Below are 23,908 nucleotides of genomic sequence, written 5' to 3' on the forward strand. Positions count from 1 at the left end.
AAGTATAATTTTATCGCAGGACAAATTGCATTGCATCTGGCGGGAATAGGCTTTTCAATGTCTTGTGACACATGGGTATATGCAATTTTGTCCTTCTAAATTACTGTAAAATAAACAGGCTGCCTAACTCAATAAGCACATTTGCAAGTTTGCTTTCTCTGGCACTGCATTTTAATGCATAAAAAAGACATTAACTGCTGTTTAAGAATATATCGGTATGTAGGCCACAATGAATGATGACTGAACATCGATAATGTGGACAAAAAGGGATCTAGCAGTTTTTATTTTATTTCATGCAACCCTAACCCTAACCTACCACCATGTGTTTCTAAGCTAAATTATAGAAAAGCAGGGTGCCTAAAATATTTTTTGTAGCTTTAAGTCTTTTTTTTTATTATTCCGTGGATCAATAAACACATTTCTATTAATAGTCTAAATTGAATTCACTTAGGCTTGATTGAGCAATGTAATGAAAAAGAAACAGTTTGTGATACTGGCCAAATAAAACAAAACAGGAAAAATGCCAAGGGGGGTCTATACTTTCGCAAGCCACTGTATATGCTGAAGTTTTTTTGGCTCAGTAGATATGTTCCAGAACAGTGATTTTGGACATAGTAGTGTGGCATTATGCAGATGTTTGGGTGCACACAGATTATTATACAGCGACCAAATACATTCAGAACACAAGGTGGGATAGTTTATGCTTTATCGTTCATGTAGTGCTGATGTGCCCTTTAAGTATGAAAAGTAATCACAGCCAGACATGCTGATATCAATTCCTGAAATGTTCAGATGCCACATAGTTTAAAGCTGCAGTGGAAAAGAAGGGAGTTTAGGGGGGTTTTTTTTGTCTGTTTTTTTAACTCTTTATAGACTATCATTGATCTGGAAAGGAGCCTGTTGGTGAACAGTATCAAGCTTTTGAGGTGACAACTCGAGCCCGTTGACAGGTCAAACACTAAACATCCCGTACAGCTCTAATGCTCTGGGCAGGGTTTTATGAAAATAGAATAAGTACAGATTATCAGAATGACAGGCATTGCTGCTACCTGGAAAAGGCTGACTTAAAATATGACTATTTATGGCAGTTGACCTTTCCTGATTTTTATAAGCCTGTCCTAAAATTACTACACTGGCTTCCGTTTTCTTATCAGGTCATTTTTAAGCTTCTATGACCTTTAAAGCTTTCCAGTGAACTAGTCCTTCATATTTGACAGATTGATAGCATTTGTATGTCCCTGGGCGTCAGCTCCGTTCCTCAGGAGCTGGGCTGCTGGCTGTTCCATCAGTTCATTGCACTAACCCTACTCTTTGGAACTCACTGCCACTATTTGGGAAAGGCTGTGATTCTGCAGAAAAAATCCTTAAGGAAGTGAATGGCATAGAGATTCCTATAATGCGATTTGCTTGCATTTCTCTGAGCATCCAAGTTTCAAGGAGGTTTTGTTACTGCTTGTTCATATTACAGTGCTCTAACTTTGGAACGTCACTCCGATACTCACAGAAAGGTAGAAAGAAGAGATAAATTACTTTATTGTCTCCCTTATTCTAAATGAAGCGTCTGGTCTCTACACAGTGTGGTATAAAATAGGTACAATTCACAAAATCTATGTTCTTGTGGTTAACCATCACAATCACTCTATTTAAATTACAATGACTCGTGTTTTTCTATTAGAAAGGTGTGATCCCAGTCCTGATTGTTTTGAAATGTTGCCTAGTTGCATGAATTAGGAGAGCTGTCTTAGTATATTATGTTGACTGGGGCTACAGTATATGAAGCCTGATGCAGTACAACAAAATGTATGCTACTGAATAAGACACTGACTATTTTTCTTTCCAGTTATTGTATTGTATCTTTATGATTATTTGTGATTTGACAAAAGCTTTTTGAATGCAGGATGTATTTTATTTTAACAATAGTAAAAAGCTTTGATGTGTTTTTCATTATTTCAGCCCATTAAGGTTTTTTCAGCTACATAAGAAAATAAGCGTGAAGCATTGTTCTGTGAAAACAGCCGGCAGTTTAGAAAAAAATAAAGCAGCAAGCAGGGTCAGAAGAGCCATTCATGAAATACAATACAATGCAATAAAAGACTTTAACTTTTGCACCCCCAAAAATACTGTGTTTATTTATATTTCAGTTTAATGGGAAAACATATCGCATACTTGATGAGAATAACCTCGAACCACATGGGTCACCGATTCTACTTCAAGTATACACCAGAGATTTCAAGAGAGAGCCTAATTCGGGCATCATAGCTCTGATCTGAAAACCTTTTGTTAAAAACTAAAACGACATATTTGCAAATTCCCATCCATAGAAGACAAAAACCTAGTTCATATAGTTGTACTGCCTGTACTGGAACTGCTGGTGCTTAATGCACATAACATAGACTCAGTCACTAACATGATTCAGTGAGAATCTCATGTAATAGATTATTGATTAAACAGACCAGACAACATGACTGCATTGTACATATTGCACACTACATTCCTCGCCTTCGAGGTACCCCTGTCCATAAATTAGCTTGCAGATATGTGAAGATGCTGACGGATAGGATAGCTGCCATCCCCTGTTAGATGAAGCCAAAAAGCAGGAGGAGGAGAACTCTGGCTCAATTTATTTATTCTTGCCAAGTAAGAGATTAGCTATTTGACTAACGATTTATTCTGGTATTGGAAGTTTTGAACTATGGTTAGAGTGACTTCCCTGCCAGTTTTTGTACTGCTTATTCTCACCTTGCCAACAGTAAACAATGCAGCTTGGTAGAGCCTTGCTGTACTGTACACAGGACAATGCTTATGCAACGACAATGAAAACAAAAAACTGACCGACATAAAAAACATTGTAGACGTAGGTTCTCTTTAACCTTTCAAGTTTGATGTTGTTCAAACAAATCGCTACTTTTACAAATGACTCCTTCTCACACGACTGAGCAAACAGACATTGTGCAGGGCCAGGCAGCAGGAAGATGGGCAACACAGACAATGTGATATGCTACAAGGTACAGGGGTGTGGAAGTGAAGGATGCTGCTCCCTGGCTAGCAGCATCCCACACTTCCACACATTGTACTGTATTGCTTTATAAATTACAACTGCATGTTATTTTTACAGTAACCTATTCTGCACTGTGTATTGTTAGTGCACACAGCTTTAATGACCATATTTAGATTTTTGTTAAAAATGCAGATTTAGTTCATTGTTGCACAATGGCGTATTATTTTATTTTTTTAACAAACTGGATTTTGTGTGTAACTGCTTCCTCCTTTATTGGCTCTATAGCCAATGCTTGTTTCTCCTGTTTCGGTTTGAAATTATGGATTATAATAATAATAATAACAATACTTTTTTAATGAGTTGGAGTGTGTAAGTGGGTATGTTATTGTTTGAACATGTGCACAGTACAATACCCATGCATCACTTACCCATAAATAACTTCTTCCCAGGACCCTGTGTACAATGCTGCACTGAAGGGCTGTTTACAGCAGTTTCCTGCATTTTCACCATGTTGGGCTAATGACACAGAATACACAGTATTCCTTACGCTTACATTATTTATACATTGATACAGATATTGCTATTATATTGAGGCGCACAAGGTTCTAGTATTGTGTACAGTAGCTTGTACAATTAACAAAGATTATTAAACTGGCCAACATTACAAGCTTGTTTTAGGAACAGAGCAAACCTAGACATTGTTTAGATTCTGTTGTCCTTTTAATGGTTTTGCTATTTTGTAACATTATGTATCACGCCATTAGGCTTTTTAAATACTGGTAATATGGGATATATATATATATATATATTTTTTTTTTCAGAACAAACTAAAAAACAACTTTTCTTGCATACATTTTTGCCTCTGATTGACGATGGTGATGTTATTTATAATATCTACTGCCACGGTTAAGAAAACTGGATCCTGGATACTGCTACATAATTGTTTATAAGGCTATCCTTGGCAGAACCCCAGATATCTTAATAAATTGCTAATTAACTCCAGTAGTACTTCTAATCTTAGATCTCTCAGTTCCTAAAGTCTGTACGGAATTTTTTAAAAAGACATTGCGTTTTACAGCTCGGTGGTCTTGTTATAAACTGCAAAAAGAACTAAAACTTACTGTAATGATCCCTTTAAAGGCATTGAAACCAAAAATGTGGCATCTGTAAAGCCGAGACGCATTTTTTTTTCTTGTAGTGTGCTTCACTTATTTGTATGTGTGTGCTTATTTGAACCTGTGTGTTTATTTTATTTTATTTATTTTTTTTTTTTTTATTATATCGCGGTCTTCTTGACCATAGAGAGGAACATTGTCTCTTAAAAATCAGAGTGGACTCCCCTGGTTAAACAAATAAATAAATACATATGTAAATAAATAATATTACAATATGTAAATGGAGTTATGCTCTTTCGAAAAATGATAGACCCGGTTTATTGTATGATCAGATGCATCTGCCTCATGTACAGTATACAAGCTTGCTCAATCTCTGCTTGCACACTGGTGTCCATGCTTTGAAAAGCAACACACATCAACAGAAATATTTGTATTTTAGAGAAGAAGTATATATTGTTATAATTGTAATTGCTTTTGTCTTAGTGTAAAACTACTGTATTCCAACAGTCAAGCAGTGGATTATCATTCATTTCTTTCTCTGGTCATGATCAAATTTCAATGTCTTTGTTTTACTGGGGGGCGAGGCAGTCAATAAACTGGAAGGCTGGAACAGTATCTGTAAGTGTTCACACTTTTACTAGGGAATGTGTGTGTGTGATCAAACTCTTAACATAAGCAAAACTGGTTAAAGTGCCTTTGTAGATCAAATGCATATGCTATGTTCTAATGAAATTGAAGATCATGCTCAATACATATCTAAAGAGAATAATTAAGAATCAAAGAAGGTTAGAAGTTGTCAAATTCCGAAAGAAGAGAAGAGAACAGAAGAGAGAAGAGAGGAAGAAGAGGAGGAGGACCAGAAAGAAGAAGAGGAGGGAAAGAAGGACGAAAGAGAGAAGAGAAGTGATGCAGAAAGATAGAGAAAAAGGAGGAGAGAGGATATTCTCCCCCCCACACCCCCCTTTCACTCAACCCCCCTCTTTCCTCTCCACACACACACAACAAAAGAAGAAGAGGTTGTGACCCCCCGAAAGAAGAAGAAGAGAGGAGTTATTTGTAGGGGGAAAAAAGGGAAGCCGACACTTGAGACTAAGGAGAGGTCTGAACAAGTGTGAAAGAAAGATGAACAGATTCAATAATAGTTTGAAAATTGTAAGAGAGAGATCACAAATGCCACCGAAGATGCTAGTGAAAAGAGTAAAAGAAACGAAAAAAAAAGAAAAGAAGCCGTAACAAGAACGATTCTAAGAGAGAGAAAGAAGAGGAAGAGAATGTCTGATTGAGTCGGAGAAGAGAAAGGGCAGAACCCCCACACCCCCCCCACACCCCCCCACACAGCCACCAACACAACAACGAATCTAGTTATCTGCAACTAAAAAGTTAGATGCATTATTTCAATACATACCCCCTGAGCCACAACCCTGTAACAATGCAGTACCCTGTGATAAGGCATGTTCTGTAGGCCCATGAAGCACAGCCTGATGCGTGTTAAAAAGTTGTTAGGTTGTAAAAATTAAAAATGATAGAAAAGTAATTGGAACAACACATTGGTAAGTATAACTGTTGAGACCAACATGAAAACGAGCCCACAAAAATGCTTTTAAAAGATTAAAAAACTAACTTGAAAACAATCATCAAAACTGTATTGTAATCGTAAGGTGGAGATCCTACAGTAAACACCCATTAGTCATTACAGTGATTAGAAACTCTACATAACGAGCAAGAACCATTTAATAAACATCCCAAGAAGAATAAAATCAACAAAAAATAAACTTGTCTTTTAAAGCAAGTAAAGAGAAGTACGAAAGAGCAAGCTGATATTCATGTAAACTTTCCTCTCAGAACTTCACGGAAAAAACAAACGCTGAACATGAAAGGGTTTTAACTCCAGTATTTGTAGTTCTTTGTAGTGATTAGAGCTACACTTCTTTATTTGAGAATACGATGTAATAACCAAGTAATCCTTAATTCCAACTTAAACATCATGCAACAGTTATCTCAAGGGTTGTCATTACCTGGTCTCAGTAGGGTTGGATTTGTTTTTCCGAGCGCAGGTGTAGAATAAACTACTAAAGTATTGATGAATGGGAACTGTTGGGAGACTGGAATTCAGTTAGATTGAGAGGGTGGTTTGGATGTTCTTCATGTTCTTTCCTGGCAGGCCTCCAGTGGAATGTTGCAAGTGCTGCTATGTGTTGATTCATCCTCTGGCAGAAAAGGCTCCCAACACACCCTCTGCTCCAGGAGTACCACATAAATGTTTAACATCACTAATGGGTCAGAATGATAGCTTTAGAATTTAAGTTGATTTTACTCTGAACGAAGCTCCCGCTATGTAGAACAGGGTTTATGTTTACAGGGACAGAAATAAGACTCCCATTGCAAAGCAGTTTGATCCATTCCTGATTTATCCTATGTATTTAATAAGACACACCTGAGCTTGTAACTATACACTGTGGTTAATCAAGCTCGTAAAAAAAAAAAAAAAACCTGGAATAGGTGAAACTGCTATGCAATCGGAGTCTTATTTCCATTCCCATGTCTGGGTCGGGACTATTCTGGTAACTTGTAGAAAGAAGTTTAATTTCCATCATGGATACAGACAACATGCCCCACATGTTGACCTGTTCCTATCCAGTTTTAAATAACTGTAGCATAATAGAGGCAGAAGTCTTAAAGGGACTAGGAACTCTTAAAATAAACACATTTTTGGACTGGATGAGATCCTTCCAATAGAACTCAAATAAATGAAAGAAGTTATTTCCAAACTGCTAACCAAGATCATGCAACTGTCTTGAGACAGGGGTTGTACTGACAGACTTGTACTGTAGAATTGCAAACGTAATTTCGATCCACAAAAAGGAAGGCAAAACCGAACCAGGTAACTACAGACCAATAAGCCTGACTTCTATTATATGTAAACTATAATACAATCCAAAATGCTAAATTACATTTTAACCAATAGTATGGTTCGGGGGGTTAGAGCTAGGCTCCTCCCTACCTTTTGATCTCCTATCATCAATCAAATCTACTTCCTGTTTTTCATGTCGGATGTGATCCTAAGTGGATTGCAAGACCCCCAGCAATTTCTTTCTGTGTAAAGAATAAAAAAATATCAGATTAAGAATGGAATACTTACCGCATGACTCTTCATCGGAATCGGAGGTCCCTGAAGATCACTTCTTATATGTAGCAGAACATTCTCCTACAGCTATATTATACCATAACCCTAACCATACCCCTACCAAGCACACTACACACTGCTACATTATACCCTAACCCTAACCATACCCCTACGAAGCACACTACACACTACTACACTGTAGTCCAACCCTAACCATAAACCTACCAAACACACTACACACTGCTACATTATACCCTAACCCTAACCATACCCCTACCAAGCACACTACACACTGCTACATTATACCATAACCCTAACCATACCCCTACCAAACACACTACACACTGCTACATTATACCATAACCCTAACCATACCCCTACCAAACACACTACACACTGCTACATTATACCCTAACCCTAACCATACCCCTACCAAACACACTACACACTGCTACATTATACCCTAACCCTAACCATACCCCTACCAAACACACTACACACTGCTACATTATACCCTAACCCTAACCATACCCCTACCAAACACACTACACACTGCTACATTATACCCTAACCCTAACCATACCCCTACCAAACACACTACACACTGCTACATTATACCCTAACCCTAACCATACCCCTACCAAACACACTACACACTGCTACATTATACCCTAACCCTAACCATACCCCTACCAAACACACTACACACTGCTACATTATACCCTAACCCTAACCATACCCCTACCAAACACACTACACACTGCTACATTATACCCTAACCCTAACCATACCCCTACCAAGCACACTACACACTGCTACATTATACCCTAACCCTAACCATACCCCTACCAAGCACACTACACACTGCTACATTATACCCTAACCCTAACCATACCCCTACCAAGCACACTACACACTGCTACATTATACCCTAACCCTAACCATACCCCTACCAAACACACTACACACTGCTACATTATACCCTAACCCTAACCATACCCCTACCAAACACACTACACACTGCTACATTATACCCTAACCCTAACCATACCCCTACCAAACACACTACACACTGCTACATTATACCCTAACCCTAACCATACCCCTACCAAACACACTACACACTGCTACATTATACCCTAACCCTAACCATACCCCTACCAAACACACTACACACTGCTACATTATACCCTAACCCTAACCATACCCCTACCAAGCACACTACACACTGCTACATTATACCCTAACCCTAACCATACCCCTACCAAACACACTACACACTGCAACATTATACCCTAACCCTAACCATACCCCTACCAAGTACACTACACACTGCTACATTATACCCTAACCCTAACCATACCCCTACCAAGCACACTACACACTGCTACATTATACCCTAACCCTAACCATACCCCTACCAAACACACTACACACTGCTACATTATACCCTAACCCTAACCATACCCCTACCAAACACACTACACACTGCTACATTATACCCTAACCCTAACCATACCCCTACCAAACACACTACACACTGCTACATTATACCCTAACCCTAACCATACCCCTACCAAACACACTACACACTGCTACATTATACCCTAACCCTAACCATACCCCTACCAAACACACTACACACTGCTACATTATACCCTAACCCTAACCATACCCCTACCAAGCACACTACACACTGCTACATTATACCCTAACCCTAACCATACCCCTACCAAACACACTACACACTGCTACATTATACCCTAACCCTAACCATACCCCTACCAAACACACTACACACTGCTACATTATACCCTAACCCTAACCATACCCCTACCAAACACACTACACACTGCTACATTATACCCTAACCCTAACCATACCCCTACCAAACACACTACACACTGCTACATTATACCATAACCCTAACCATACCCCTACCAAACACACTACACACTGCTACATTATACCATAACCCTAACCATACCCCTACCAAACACACTACACACTGCTACATTATACCCTAACCCTAACCATACCCCTACCAAACACACTACACACTGCTACATTATACCCTAACCCTAACCATACCCCTACCAAACACACTACACACTGCTACATTATACCCTAACCCTAACCATACCCCTACCAAACACACTACACACTGCTACATTATACCCTAACCCTAACCATACCCCTACCAAACACCCTACACACTGCTACATAATACCCTAACCCAAACCATACCCTACCAAACACACTACACACTGCTACATTATACCCTAACCCTAACCATACCCCTACCAAGCACACTACACACTGCTACATTATACCCTAACCCTAACCATACCCCTACCAAGCACACTACACACTGCTACATTATACCCTAACCCTAACCATACCCCTACCAAACACACTACACACTGCTACATTATACCCTAACCCTAACCATACCCCTACCAAACACACTACACACTGCTACATTATACCCTAACCCTAACCATACCCCTACCAAACACACTACACACTGCAACATTATACCCTAACACTAACCATACCCCTACCAAACACACTACACACTGCTACATTATACCCTAACCCTAATCATACCCCTACCAAACACACTACACACTGCTACATTATACCCTAACCCTAATCATACCCCTACCAAGCACACTACACACTGCTACATTATACCCTAACCCTAACCATACCCCTATCAAACACACTACACACTACACACTGCTACATTATACCCTAACCCTAACCATACCCCTACCAAACACACTACACACTGCTACATTATACCCTAACCCTAACCATACCCCTACCAAACACATTACACACTGCTACATTATACAGAAAGGTATAAGCATATGGGTTCCACCACCTTTTTTCTCAAGAAACATTTAAACAAAATCTTTAGAAACTAGAAGAAATCACAAAAGCAATATAACTTTTTTAAAATAGAATTAGAGAAGGTTTCCACATAACCTTGTCCCAGCTACTTTCTCGGATGCAATTCCTTCGTCTTACTGAATAGTTTACAGACAGATCCATCTCTCCTCTCAGATTCCTTCTTTGTTACCCACCGTTCTCATTTCTTGTGGCTCACTACTTGGCCTCTTTGTTGATTCTCTACCAGTTAGGCCATCTCCATCTCAAGTGCATATTCTAGTACCTCAAGCAGTTTCCCTCCATACACTCATCAGTAAGTGCTACACACAATGGGCCAAAGTATCTTGTGTCTGCAGTGGGGCCTCGGGGTAGTTCTAACTCCTCTTCAACGTCAGCTAAAAACTCTGAACAGCTGCCCCCTGGAGCTCAGTCCATGTCAAAACAGCCTGCTGAGTCACTCTGGATAGTATAATGGTCAATCACTTGAAGGACTACTCTTTGGCCCATCAATTTACATTAAAGTGTAATAAGCCTCCAAGGGTGAATGACTCCCCTTATGTCTATCATATTCTCACCAGTTACCATTGCTGCCTCCTGTGGTCTGTATTTTTGCAATAAAACAAACTAAGAAAAAAAAAACATACATGATTGTTGCATGTCCTGGGCCACAAATCATCTCCCATTGTAAGTTCAGTGCCTACAACTCAGCCAAGGTTTTTTTTTTTTTTTTTTACTGGGCATCATATCTCTAAGTTTTGTGCCAACCCCTCTTGAGTACCTCTTAACCACCAAATGGTTAAGAGTTATTTAAAAAGAAGTTCCAATGTGAACCGAGTTCTTGGACTAACCAAGAGACCATCTTTTGCTGATCTGAACGTACAAGTCAGTTTATAGCGAATACGTAACTCAAGCAGACAGGCAGGGCCAGAACCATGAATTAACTTGTAAGGGAGGAGCAGTCTTTTGAAATCAATGTACTGCTTCACGGGACCTTCAAACTGGGGAAATATGGCACATATGAGGTGTGGTATGAGATGTCAGAGAGAGCAACAAATCAGGGCTAGAAGCAAACCAGGGAGAGGAGCAAATCAGGGAGAGAAGCAGATCAGGGATAAGCAAATCAGGGAGAGAAGCAAATCAGGGAGAGCAGCAAACCAGAGAGAGAAGCAAATCAGAGAGAGAAGCAAATCAGAGAGAAGCAAACCAGGAATTACCATAATCAACCCTAGAGGTTATGAAAGCATGAATCCGTGTCTCCAAGAAAGGTACTGGCAATGGAAGCACCACCAAGTTACAACTTTGTGAAATACAATTCCGAGAGTTCTGGTTAGGCAAATAAATGATACTAATTTAAAGAAACACAACAAAAGACTGTGCCAGTTAGTTAATGATTTGTCACCAGCAGGATAAGGGTATCTTGAATCAGAAAATCCTGTTGAAATGGTTATCATGCCAGTAACAACTGTCTGATTGCACAGTTAGTTTATTGTAAAAGGCTATATAGTAGTATCTGCTACACTTGTGGTTACCAGGGGAAATAACAGGGTGGCTATGTAAGGAAACTACATTATTTATGTATGTATTTCTCTATTCTATCATTGCTGTGTTGTACTGTATGGTCCTAAAAGAATGTAAATCACAGTACAAATAATAATGTATGTTGATAAATAAATAAAAAAAGTTTTCCGAAAGTAATGAATTACTTAGAGAACTATGTCACTGGGTGCTGCACATAAATCCCAGTAATGGTTTGTTGTGAAACATCCCAAACATAGCATGGTTTAACACTAATACAGAGTGAAGGGTCCCTGTCAGGCTGCTGCTGTAAAGCATCAAAACATTCTGTGATGCTGCTGATCAAAGATTTGTTATGACATGACTTGTGAATGAAGGCTCAATATAAACTCTTACATGGTAACAGAATCCTAAACATATACACAAAACATCACTGAACTCGACAAATCGTAATCTGAAAGACAAGTCCTGCGTATTTAGAGTGTTTCTTAGCAACAGAGACGTACAAATGTTTAGCAATTGTTTATTTTTTAAAGTTTCTGCTTTAAATGCTATAAGTACAGCAGGAGTTGGGTACCAGCTACCAACAATACACTTGATTTTCTGTTATGCACGTCAAACACCACTGACACTTCAATTCAAAGCAGCTTGTAATAGATGCATTTGCTTTTTCCGTATAGAAGCTGAAGAAGAAATTACATGAACACAACCTTATAATACATTTAGAAGGGTATTTTATAATTAACTCCCCTCCCCAATAACATAAGACTGATAATTGAGTGTGTAAAAAACATGTGCCACAAAGATTAAATTGGGGTAAACGACAGAAAACGATGCAAAGCACAATTCCAAACTACAATGGGTTCTATCCAAGTATAATTATACCAAATGGCACATTTCTCAGCTAATGGGCAGAGAAATATATACCAGGCGGCACACCACACTAGCAAAGCAGAGCTCAGTTATTTTATAAAAAGTGAAACAAGCTTTTAATAAAATAAAAGTCTTGCATTACCTACCAACAAACAGCTGTTCACTCTACCTGAAAAGAGCTTCCCTAGTGTCTGGTATAATATGAGAAAGCGCTCTCCTATGAACATTTGCAACTGGGAGCACATTTTTATGTTTTCAGTATTAAAAAAACCCACTTTATAAAATCTGTGTAATGGTGGTTTCTAAATGTTCCTTTTGCTTTGTTTTCTTCTGATTGATCACTAATATGTTATTTCATGAAAATATGTTATTAACATGTTGCGTTATTAAAATGCAGCCTATTGTAAAATGAATTGCATCCCTTGGTGAAAGCCCAGATATTCCTTTAATTTATTACCATATATAAGTGAAAGCCCAGAGATTTTCCTTTAAAGGATTATAATGATAAACACGAGTGTAACAGTTTTTTTTTTTTTTTGGTTCCTGGGTAGTAAGTGTTATTTCCTAATTGCTTATGCCTCAAAAGTATAGAAATTGGCTATTATTCCCCACAAACTTTGCTTTTGTGACCAGGACAGTGATATTTTGAAATTTACCTATTTTCCAGAACATTCCAGATAGATTCAGTGCTGAGTAAACTTGGAGTAACTTCTAGAACTTTCCAGTAATATAAATAGTAGTATAAATACAGGGGCCTTAAGCCCACCAGTTCAGTTTAGTTCCAGCTGCCTAAGTGGATACATATCTGCATTTTTCTGAGATGGCATCAAGAGGCTGCAATGGTGGCATTCCTGATGGGTCTCCAAGGAGGTTTTACCAAGTTTCCCTGCTATCTTTGCCTTTGGGACAGCAGGGACACCAAGGCGCACTATCACAGGCGGGACTGGCCACAGCGGACCGAGTTCTCTGTGGGGAGGAACAACGTCAAGTGGGAGCCACTGGTGGACCACCGGAAGGTGCTGATGCCACCACTGCACATCAAATTGGGCCTTATGAAACAATTAGTCAGAGCTCTAGATAAGGAATCGGCAACCTTCAAGTACCTTCAAGACTTCTTCCCTAAGCTGTCTGAGGCAAAGGTCAAAGCCGGTATCTTCGTCAGACCACAGATAAAGAAGATCCTGGGGTGCAATGAATTCCCCAAGAAGCTCACTAGTAAGGAGAAAGCGGCTTGGAACAGCTTTGTCGCAGTGGTTCGGGGCTTCCTGGGCAATCACAAGGCCGAAAACTATGTGGAGCTGGTTGAGACTCTGGTGAAGAACTACTGCACAATGGGCTGTAGGATGTCCTTCAAAGTCCATATCCTTGATGCTCATCTTGATAAATTCAAGGAGAACATGTGAGCGTACTCGGAGGAGCAAGGCAAGCGCTTCCACTAGGATATACTGGACTTTGAACGTCGCTACCAAGGACAGTATAACGAGAACATGATGGGAGACTACATTTGGGGGCTGATTCGTGAAAATGATTTACAGTATAATCGTAAATCTCTAAAAACTACTCACTTCTAAATCTTTTGTAGTCATTTTTGTATTACTTTAGTATAAATACATGTTCATTTGGATTCATATGTTGTTTTTTTCTGACTTTATGTGAACGAAAAGACACACATTTGCCCGTTTTCTCACTGGAAATAGGTACACTTCAAAATATCACTGTCCTGGTCACAAAAGCAAAGTTTGTGGGGAATAATAGCATTTTCTATACTTTTGAGGCATAAGCAATTAGGAAATAACACTTACTACCCAAGAACAAAAATTGTGTTACATAGTGTAATCACATCTAGAACAAGTTTTGTGCCTAAACGTAGCAGACTCATTAACTGCTTGAGCTAACCAGCTGAATATCTTGCCCTACCTGTCTAATGTAAGTGATGTCATTGAGGGCAGTGTAAATGATAGTGGATGGAAATCTTTGGATGCTGTCTCACTCGGGGACATATACACAGTAGATAAAGAAGTATTGTTTCCCCCCAGGAAATGAATAATGCTGTTACAGTGGATTCCAATTAGAACTATGCTGGGAATTAAAACATTCTAGATAAATTAAATGTATATATAACATCTTGATACAATTATAATGCAGGTAACAGTCATGCAGCTTATTTTAAAGATGTAAACACAGCCCAGTGTGTGAATGCACAGTTTAGTTTTCAGTTATCAAAGTAGTTATTTTACAACCACAGTAATTCCATTTCAATATGTATTGATATTAGTACAGTACTTCAAAAAATCAGAAGGAGCAACATTTCAAAGTTGAAAATTTTCCAAAACACAATAAACAGGAAGACTCTACTAAGTGATCAAACTGTAAGAAAGAAATTCTGTGTAAGTGAGTCCCTTCACACTGAATTGATGATGTATAACCCCAGATTCCAGCATTGGAGCAGTAATTGCAAGCTGGACTTCAGTCAAAAATCTTTTCTGACACCACCTGGCATAAGAAGAAGCCATGATTCCCAGACTAACAATAACAAACTGGTGATCACTCTACTAATGATCAAATCTGGAGTCCAAATGGGAGTAGCAGCTCTTGGGGGTGTGTGTGTGTGTGTGTGTGTGTGTGTGTGTGTGTGTGTGTGTGTGTGTGTGTGGTGTGTGTGTGTGTGTGTGTGTGTGTGTGTGTGTGTGTGTGTGTGTGTGCGTGCGTGCGTGTGCGTGTATGTATGTGTGTGTGTGTGTATATGTGTGCAGCCAGTGCATCTCAACCGCTGTCACCATTTACAAGGTCTATCTGGCAAATGCCTTACCAACGTTTTGGACTGTACAGTACAGCAAAATCTGTCTAATCCAGCCCTTCTTCATACCAGCACTCTGTCTGATTTTTGGATCCCGACCAAATTCCTATTGAAATTAATGGTGTGATGCCCTCTACAATGCAGAACCTGTCTATTCTGGAATCTGGCACGATTTTCATGTCTCGTCTGCCTAAAATCAATGTCAATTTGACTATGCAATCTGCCATTGGGTCCTTACTAAAACAAAACGAAAAAGGTTTATCTCCATACAAGGGCTTTCTGTGTGTGTTTACTGACCCCTGACAAGAACCACAGTCATCAAAGTGGAAGGTAAAACTTAAAAGTGCATTATTAAAACAGAATGCGTAAAGCAGGCTGCATTTCAGATTACAGTCATGCAAAGCTAACGTTTTGCAGAGTTGTGCATAATGACCGTCTACAGCTGCTGGTTACTATAAACAAGAGAACCTTGGAACTGGAATAGCATAAGCAGAGAAAGGTTAATGGTCTTTTAAACTGGTATGCTTTATCCTATTAAAAAGAATGACATCTTCAAAGACCCACTCTTAAATCTGGCTTCGTATAATTAGCCACATGCTGGGTCACCAACTGAGATAAAAGTCAGCTCTGTAAATGTAAACTAGGCTAAACATTGCTTTTTTTAGTAACTGTATATACTACTTTATACTATTAGTACAGTCGTAGTTCATGTGAAAATGAAGAACAGTTGTTCTGCTTAAGTAGCAACTGAATATCATATTTGAACTACTGGTAGTAATTGTCTAGTCCATATAACTGGGTACGACATTCACGATCAAGAGCATTTACATTTATCCTCAAGACTTTGCACAGAAGATATTTTAAATGTTCTGCTACAGACTACTTCAAATATGAACTCAAAGCAAAGCTGATGAGCTTCTGCTGCTTTTAGTTTATGTTATTTGGTTCTTCAGGGTAGCATATGGTGGATGTAACTTCAGAATATTTTTGTGCTAATGGCCCTTGCTCAAACCAGAAGTTACTGTTCTCCTCAAGAAGATATGCCCTTGCGTCTCAAATCTAACTCTGTTTAGTACACTTTCTCTTTTGAAGGCTGGCATTCAAGCTGAAAAATATTAAATAGATCTGTGTTTTGTAATATTGTACATGCAAGGATGTGTTTGTAACATGAGGAAGTGCACCACCGTCCTGCCTGCCTTCTCCTGCCTTGTTTGGTTTGCTCTAAAAGTTAGAAAACGATGTACCACAGGAAACTAAAACAATAAAACCATCCGCTTTAAAGAAAGCAACGGAAGATACAGTAGCTACCTAATCTGCCAAAACACCCAGACATTGTTTGATGACAGTGCCATACAAAATAATTGTTCATCATCCTATTATTATTTTTCTACTGATTAAAACATTGGTCTAGACAATGTAACTATGTCAGGTACACCTTGCAAACATGGGAAAATATGTGTAGATCTGAACATCATTGTCATGTGTATGGCTATACAGTTAAATAAGGTCACATAGTGTATAGAAAGTGTATGCTCCGTGGCTGGCCTGGAATCAGCCTGCCATGGGTTCGAGGAGTTAATTGCGTGATAAGCTACAGGTGTTGCTAGTATAGGAAACAGAGTTAGCTTATTAATTAATAATTGCCTCGTTTGCCCAGCACCTGTGGCCTATCTGGGCCGCAGTTGACTCCTCACAGAAACACTTTAGGCTTTATTTGTCTGTGTTGGAGAGGTCGCTTAGACTGCCTGATCCGAGTGGAGAGATGCAATACAAACCAGAAAGTATCTCATTGTAACAGAAGTACTGGAAGTAGTCTGGATAAACAGGACCCAGTGGACATATCTGTTTGTGTTTTGTTTATTTTACTTTTGTAAAGAGACCTGCTTCTGGTTTATTTTTTGTTTGTTTGTGGCAGCAGAGACGCTATTAGAATACATTCTTTGGAACTTTGTTGTCCGTGTCCTCCATTTGCGACCAACCCCTCACTATAATATATATATATATATATATATATTATATTATACACATATATACACACATATACACATACATATACACACACACACACACACACACACACACACACACACACACACACACACACACACACACACATATATATATATATATATATATATATATATATATATATATATATATATATAGTGAGATAGCAGGGAGGGGGTTAAAATTCCTCCCTGCTAAAACCATGTGAAAATGCACTGTTGGGTGAATGGGCTAAGGGTTTTTGATTGTGTTAATTGCTTTATTGTTTAGTTAATCCCTTGCACCTGGTGCTAATTGTAAATTGGAGCCAGGTGCTGGGTATTTAAGAGAGGCAGCCAGTCTGTCATAGGCTGCTGAGTGAGGAGGGAGGCAGATGGTGTGGTCTGTTTCCGAGCAGTCAATGGGTAGGGCTGTGTGAAACCTGTGTGAATTTTTGTGTTTGTGTCAGGTAAATGGCTTAGCCGTCCTGAGTGTTAGTTAGGTTCCAGTGGTGTTTAGTCAGAGCTCTAAAGGAGAGCTAGGTGTTTGTTTCTGTTTGTTTATTTTAATTTGGTGTTTATTGAAAGTGCGTGCAAGCGCTGAAAACCTTCAATTTCTTTTGTCCTGGGTCTACTTTTAAAGGGGCAATGAACAGTGTGAGTGGCAGGATCTATTACCATATATATATATATATATTATATATATAATATATATATATATATATATATATATGACACACACACACACACACAAACTATATATAATTTTTGCTTGAGAGCCGACTTTCCAACGTTTCGATATGTTTAACATACCTTTGTCATGGGAATGTGTGTTGAAAACTAACAGTGAAAGTACATTTCATACCATTTATTTCTATTTAAATCTATTGATGTGTTTGTGATGTCATTTACTACATAGTTAATGATGTAATGATCTACTATTCCTTTGAACCCCAGGCATCATGGCATTGAGTCTATTTATCCAGTTATATTTCATTTATTCTTTTATATTGTACATTATCAAATTTTGTTTCTCCAGGTGATACAGTATGTGGGATGTTTGTCTGGTCCTATATTTGCTTATCTCTTTTTCACTCTTACATTTGTGCAGATATGTGGTTAAGCGCTTATTAAACTGTGATGAAACTTGGAAAATTACACATAAGCATGAGGTTGTAGCAGATTGTGGAGCTATACGGCAGTATCTCTGTCTGTCTGTCTGTCTGTCTGTCTGTCTGTCTATCCTGAGAACACAAGAAGTTAATCCACATCATGTAAATCAGTCATTTTAATATACTTCACCATGATACTAACACCTCACATGCGTACCCAGAGATTTGAACTCCCAATTATCCAGTTTATTGTCCTTGAACTAATCCTTGCCTTTTCTTATTCTGCACTGTTCTGTACACGTGATATTATTGCTGATATATGTTACACTCATCAGCATTTTCTTCACACTGAGAGCACTCATTTTTAATTTATAGCCATAGTGGGTGAGGTATCTTACTGACATAGTGCTCTTCACTGAGTCACTGTTTTCAATATTTTACATTGTTTGTGTACTTTTGACTGAGGAATGTATTTATTACCTACCTTGTCATCTGGCTCAACATTATCCTTCAATCCACAAGCACTGGATATATCTGGAAAAATCTCTGACCATCCATTTGCTGTGCAGTTTTTGCTTATATTTCCTGTTGGGAAAGAATATCTTTTTAGAAACACTGAGCCCTGTTCACACACATTTAACTCCTCCATTATATTAAGTCAATTTTCACTACTCAGAGAGCCTACAATAATTTATAGTTCAGTGAATTGTGTTGGTTTAGCACCAATCTTCCCCATTTATATTGAGATCAAAACAGATTTGATCAGTGTATTTACTTAATAAAAGCAATATTGAATTTTGCAGATAGCTACACTTACGATTACATTTCTTACTCATCTTGTTGTATCATCCATGCTTAACTAATTTCAGAATTCAGTACTATGTGAGTCCATCCACAACACTCATGCATTTCAGTCACCTGAGTCATTTTGGTAGGCAGCTAGAAACTGTTCAGTGTGTGAGGGAGCAGTTCATTTTACAAGCCTTTCCTGTAGGTCTTGCCCTCTTGCGACTGCATGAGGTGCACAGACTATTGTAATTGCTGAGGTGTGTGGTGTTGAGGTTATGTAAACTAGAGTCCTCTGAAGACTTGACCATATTCCCCAAGTGACCTAAACTCTATTTGAACCAAGGACTTCAGAGGTGAAAGATTTTTAACTGCATTAGCCAAATGAGCCACTATGTATTTTTACCAATGATTTTTTATCTTTTAAAATAAATCACTGGGGTAATGTACAAATAAAGGCCTCTTAAACTTGTAGCAACCTCTCTTGATGTTAACGTGGACTTATTTTAGTGTGGATTAAGAACAGCAATGGACTTGTCACAATCAATGATTCATAACAATAACCATAGATAATATCTCACAGCCGGCACTGCACTCATCTGACAGTGCAATATTAATCATTAAAAAAGGAGGGTGAATAATCACAGAAGCATCCATAGTAATATAACTAGTGCCGCACAGCTACAATTCAAGAGGTAGAAACTGTGTGAAAGAACAACAGTTATATTTGAAACACACAGTATTTATACTGTAATATAGTATGGTTACCAAATTCTACAAGCACAATTCAATACATAACAAAGAATAATGAATATACACAACATACATCTTTACCGTGTTATGATGTATAGGATTAACCATACTAGGCCAATAGAAAATATTGAAATACCTTTTTTACTGAAAAAGTGACTGAACACTTTTGGACAAGAAAGAGTGACGGTGTCCCCAATCTTAGCTGGCTTCCAGCAGGTCAGGTTATCCCATGTTCCCTCACACCCTGCAGCAGGAAACACAAATGTGCAGTATGTGAGATTACAGCTGTTTAGAATAGCCACCTGTATTCAGTGAACACTGATGAACTTGCATGGTACACATACAGTGGTGTGCAAATGTATTACAACACCACATTGCTTCTGCTGTTTTGATTTGCTGTGCATATGAAATCAAACCACAGGAACTGAAAATCCTGGAAAACAGGTAAAATAGGCAAATTAGTGACTGTCTAATTTAATATATGAATGTAAAAAACCTCACATGCAATTCATTTAGAATAGTAAGACAAAAGGAACACATTGCTACACATGGTAAAATGCATTAAACTTTTTTTTAAGAGGCCTAATTAAAACATTTTCACACGTGCCTATTGTTTCTATATTACTGATTACTAATTGTAGGTAGGAAGGTATATAAATATACACTGCTGTGCAAAAGTCTTAGACATGTTGCATTTATCTACTCTGATGCATTATGAGCATCAACAATTTACTCAAAGCCTCCTCTAGTATTTTCTACTATTATAACAACCTTGACTTGCATCAGGAAGGAAAAACATTGAGTGAATTAACTCACATCACTTGATTTTCAAGGTGTGGTATCCGAAGCATAATCAACAAGTCCAGAGAAACACCATCTGCAATAGACAAACCCAGGACTGGAAGACCCAAAAAGCTGTCTTACAAGGATGAGCAATACTTGAAGATAATATCCTAAGGAATAGAAAGAAGAGAAGTTTGAAATGGTAACCAAACCGGCAGAAGGCACAGGTGTCGTTGTCCATCCATCAACAGTCATGTGTTCTTGTGCATATTTTAGCCTTTTAGTCTTGTTCCCCTTTATTAACAGAGGTATTCTTACTGCAACACATCCTTTAAGTCCTGATTTCAAGAGTGACCCTCGTACTGTTGATTTGATGGACAACGACACCTGTGCCTTCTGCTAGCTCGGTTGTCAATTCAAGCTTGTCTTCTTTCTATCCCTTAAGGATATTATCTTCAAGTATTGCTCATCCTTGTTAGATAGCTTTTTGGGTCTTCCAGTCCTGGGTTTGTCAATTACAGATTATTTATCTCTGTACTTGTTGATTGTGCTTTGGATACCACATCTTAAAAATCAAGTGATGTGAGCTATTTCACTCAATGTTTTTCCTTCTTTATACAACTCAAGGTTGTTATAATAGTAGAAAACACTAGTGGAGGCTTTGAGTAAATTATTGATGCTCATAATGCGGAGTAGAAAAATGCAGCCTGTCTAAGACTTTTGCACAGCTGTGTATATATTTCATACTGTATTTCACTGGGTTGCCTTGGACACTAATGCTTGCTGTGCGCTGCTAATTATAACAGTTTCAGGAAAGCTACCAGAAGCCCAACTGAGGTGCATCAAAAGCTCCCAGCCAATGCTTGCAACAATGAGCAGAGTTGCTGTCTGAGGTACGGGGTCTTTTGCCATTCGTAAAGCCATTGGGAGGGAAAACCATGGGAGGGACTGCTCCTGCCCTACCTCACTCCACCCATGGATGCCTGCATCACTTCGCCCAAGGATGCCTGCCTCGCTTCACCAAGGATAACTGTCTCACTTCACAAAGGATGCCTGCCTCGCTTCACCAAGGATAACTGTCTCGCTTCACAAAGGATGCCGGCCTCGCTTCGCCCAAGGATGCCTGCTTCGCTTCACCCAAGGATGCATGTCTCGCTTCACCTAAGGATGCCTGCCTTGCATCGCCTGGGGTTGCCTGCTGCTCCGCATCTCCTGGGATTGCCTGCTGCTCCGCCTGGGGTTGCCTGCTGCTCCGCATCGCCTGGGATTGCCTGCTGCTCTGCATCGCCTGGGGTTGCCTGTTGCGCCACTTCGCCTGGGGTTACCTGCTGCTCCGCATTTCCTGGGATTGCCTGCTGCTTCACATCGCCTGGGGTTGCCTGCTGCTCCACACATCGAGTACAACAGTTACAGTGGTACAAGGGATGTCCCATGTTCCTCTTCACCTCAACGGCTGCTGTTGTCCCGACAACAGGGGTGGGCTCCAGACGACGACGGCAGCAGAGGGCTCCCAGGTGACTGACAGTATCGGGTCCCAGCGGCCTTGATGAAACGGACCCCAGCGGCAGACAGGATGACACCGGGCTCGGGGGCCTTCTCCCTCGACAGCCGAGGATGCTTCTTCCTCCCTCCAGTCCTCTGGTGGGGTGTTTCGTCCAGCAGGTCGAAGGCCCTAATGGAACCGGTCTCCGGCCCATGTATGGTCAGCCTGGCCGCTACAGCTGTTGGGGTGGGAGGAGGACCTCCCATCGTGGCCGCCACCTTTGGCCCGTTACTGCCCCTGTTCCTGGGCCGGGACTGTAAACCGGGACTTTGGGGACTAAGGGGGGAGGTGGCCTTTTAAGGCCATGTGTGCTGCACACAAGGGGGGGCATGTGTGCTGGAGTGTCCCGCCCCTTTGTTTTCTATTTGTTATTATTATTATTATTATTATTATATTATTATTATTATTTGTTGTTTTGTGAGATTGGCGAAAAGCCAGTCTCATAATAGTCACATGAATGGGGTTAAAATCTCCATTCATAAAAACCTTGTGCCGAAGGTGGCCATCTCCCAAGTTAATTCATTGATTAATTGTTGCTAAAAGCCTGCAGTTGTCTGCGTCAGGTGGAGGAGTGTCAGAGGAGAGACATAAGTCTGTGTGAAAAAGAAAAAAGCAATTGCTATGTATGCTGGTTTCGCAACCAGCATACTATTTGTTTACTATATGTTTGTTTGGCCCTTGTGCCATTTTGTTTTGTGTTTGTTTAAAGTCATTTGTTTGTATTATTATTTAATAAAACACTGAGTGCCATTGTGCTTCAGTTTGCCCCGCCCTTCACTTGTTTTGAGTCTGTTTCTGGTCTGACGTCAACTCTGCAAAGGCACCCTTTCACAAGCTGTGGGAAACAGATTCAGAACATACTTTGGGAAGACTGAAAAAGACATAGATCTCTTCTAAAGAGAGGATGAGAGATGTGAAAAAAATAGGGTCGGGAATACAAAAGAAAACTTAAATCTATGTACAAGGCAAGACAATCAATCTTATCAAATCAATATTGCCCAAATAGTGTTAAAGGTTGTGCTTTATGCTTCTTGCATATTGGAAACATTTATTTTATCTTACTCTTAAGACAATATTTACTTTCTTTGTGGTTACTCAAGCCATCTGCACAGGAATAGGAAGATATGCACTAATTAGCACGTTTGGCTCTCTGTTCTGGTCCTTTAGTGCCCAAAGACACTTGCACAGAGTCATCCCTTCAGATCTACAACAGGAGAACAGTGTGACATGTCACTTTGTCAAAAGGGCATTTAATGGAAGGCACAGAACAGTCAGCATCAATGACCCAGACCACCACAGAGTTTGGACATGAACTCCACTGTGCAGGATGGATCATCTTGACAGGCTACTCAAGTGCATAATGAGACATACTGCTTACGTAGGAACTGACTGTATTAAGGAAGCTGTGACTAGGCACTATGCTGCCAGATATAATGGCATTTTATGTAGCATTCTTATTTACAGTTATAAGGGATAATCATTTCTGAAGCAGGCTGTTGGAAAAAAAATAATACGTTTTTAGATCTGGCCATACTATTCTCAGCCTGACGTTCATTAAATAAAGTTTTTAGTACAACATTGGGAATGTGGGGTATAGCGTTCCTGGAGCACTATAAGTTTCCACGA

At 39.4% G+C, this 23,908-nt stretch overlaps 1 protein-coding gene across 1 annotated transcript in view; it reads right to left on the minus strand.

The window, feature by feature from the left end:
* Positions 1-23,908, minus strand: part of LOC121314073 (vasoactive intestinal polypeptide receptor 2-like) — a 68,483-nt gene that overhangs the window by 18,311 nt on the left and 26,264 nt on the right. Inside the window, exons 3-4 of the mRNA XM_041246895.1 lie at positions 20,093-20,200; positions 18,902-19,002 (exon numbers count right to left, since the gene is read on the minus strand). Coding sequence (XP_041102829.1) covers positions 18,902-19,002; positions 20,093-20,200 — 209 coding nt within the window. The remainder of the gene's footprint in view (positions 1-18,901; positions 19,003-20,092; positions 20,201-23,908) is intronic.

Source organism: Polyodon spathula, chromosome 4 (assembly GCF_017654505.1).
Source record: "Polyodon spathula isolate WHYD16114869_AA chromosome 4, ASM1765450v1, whole genome shotgun sequence".
Taxonomy (NCBI): Eukaryota; Metazoa; Chordata; class Actinopteri; order Acipenseriformes; family Polyodontidae; genus Polyodon; species Polyodon spathula.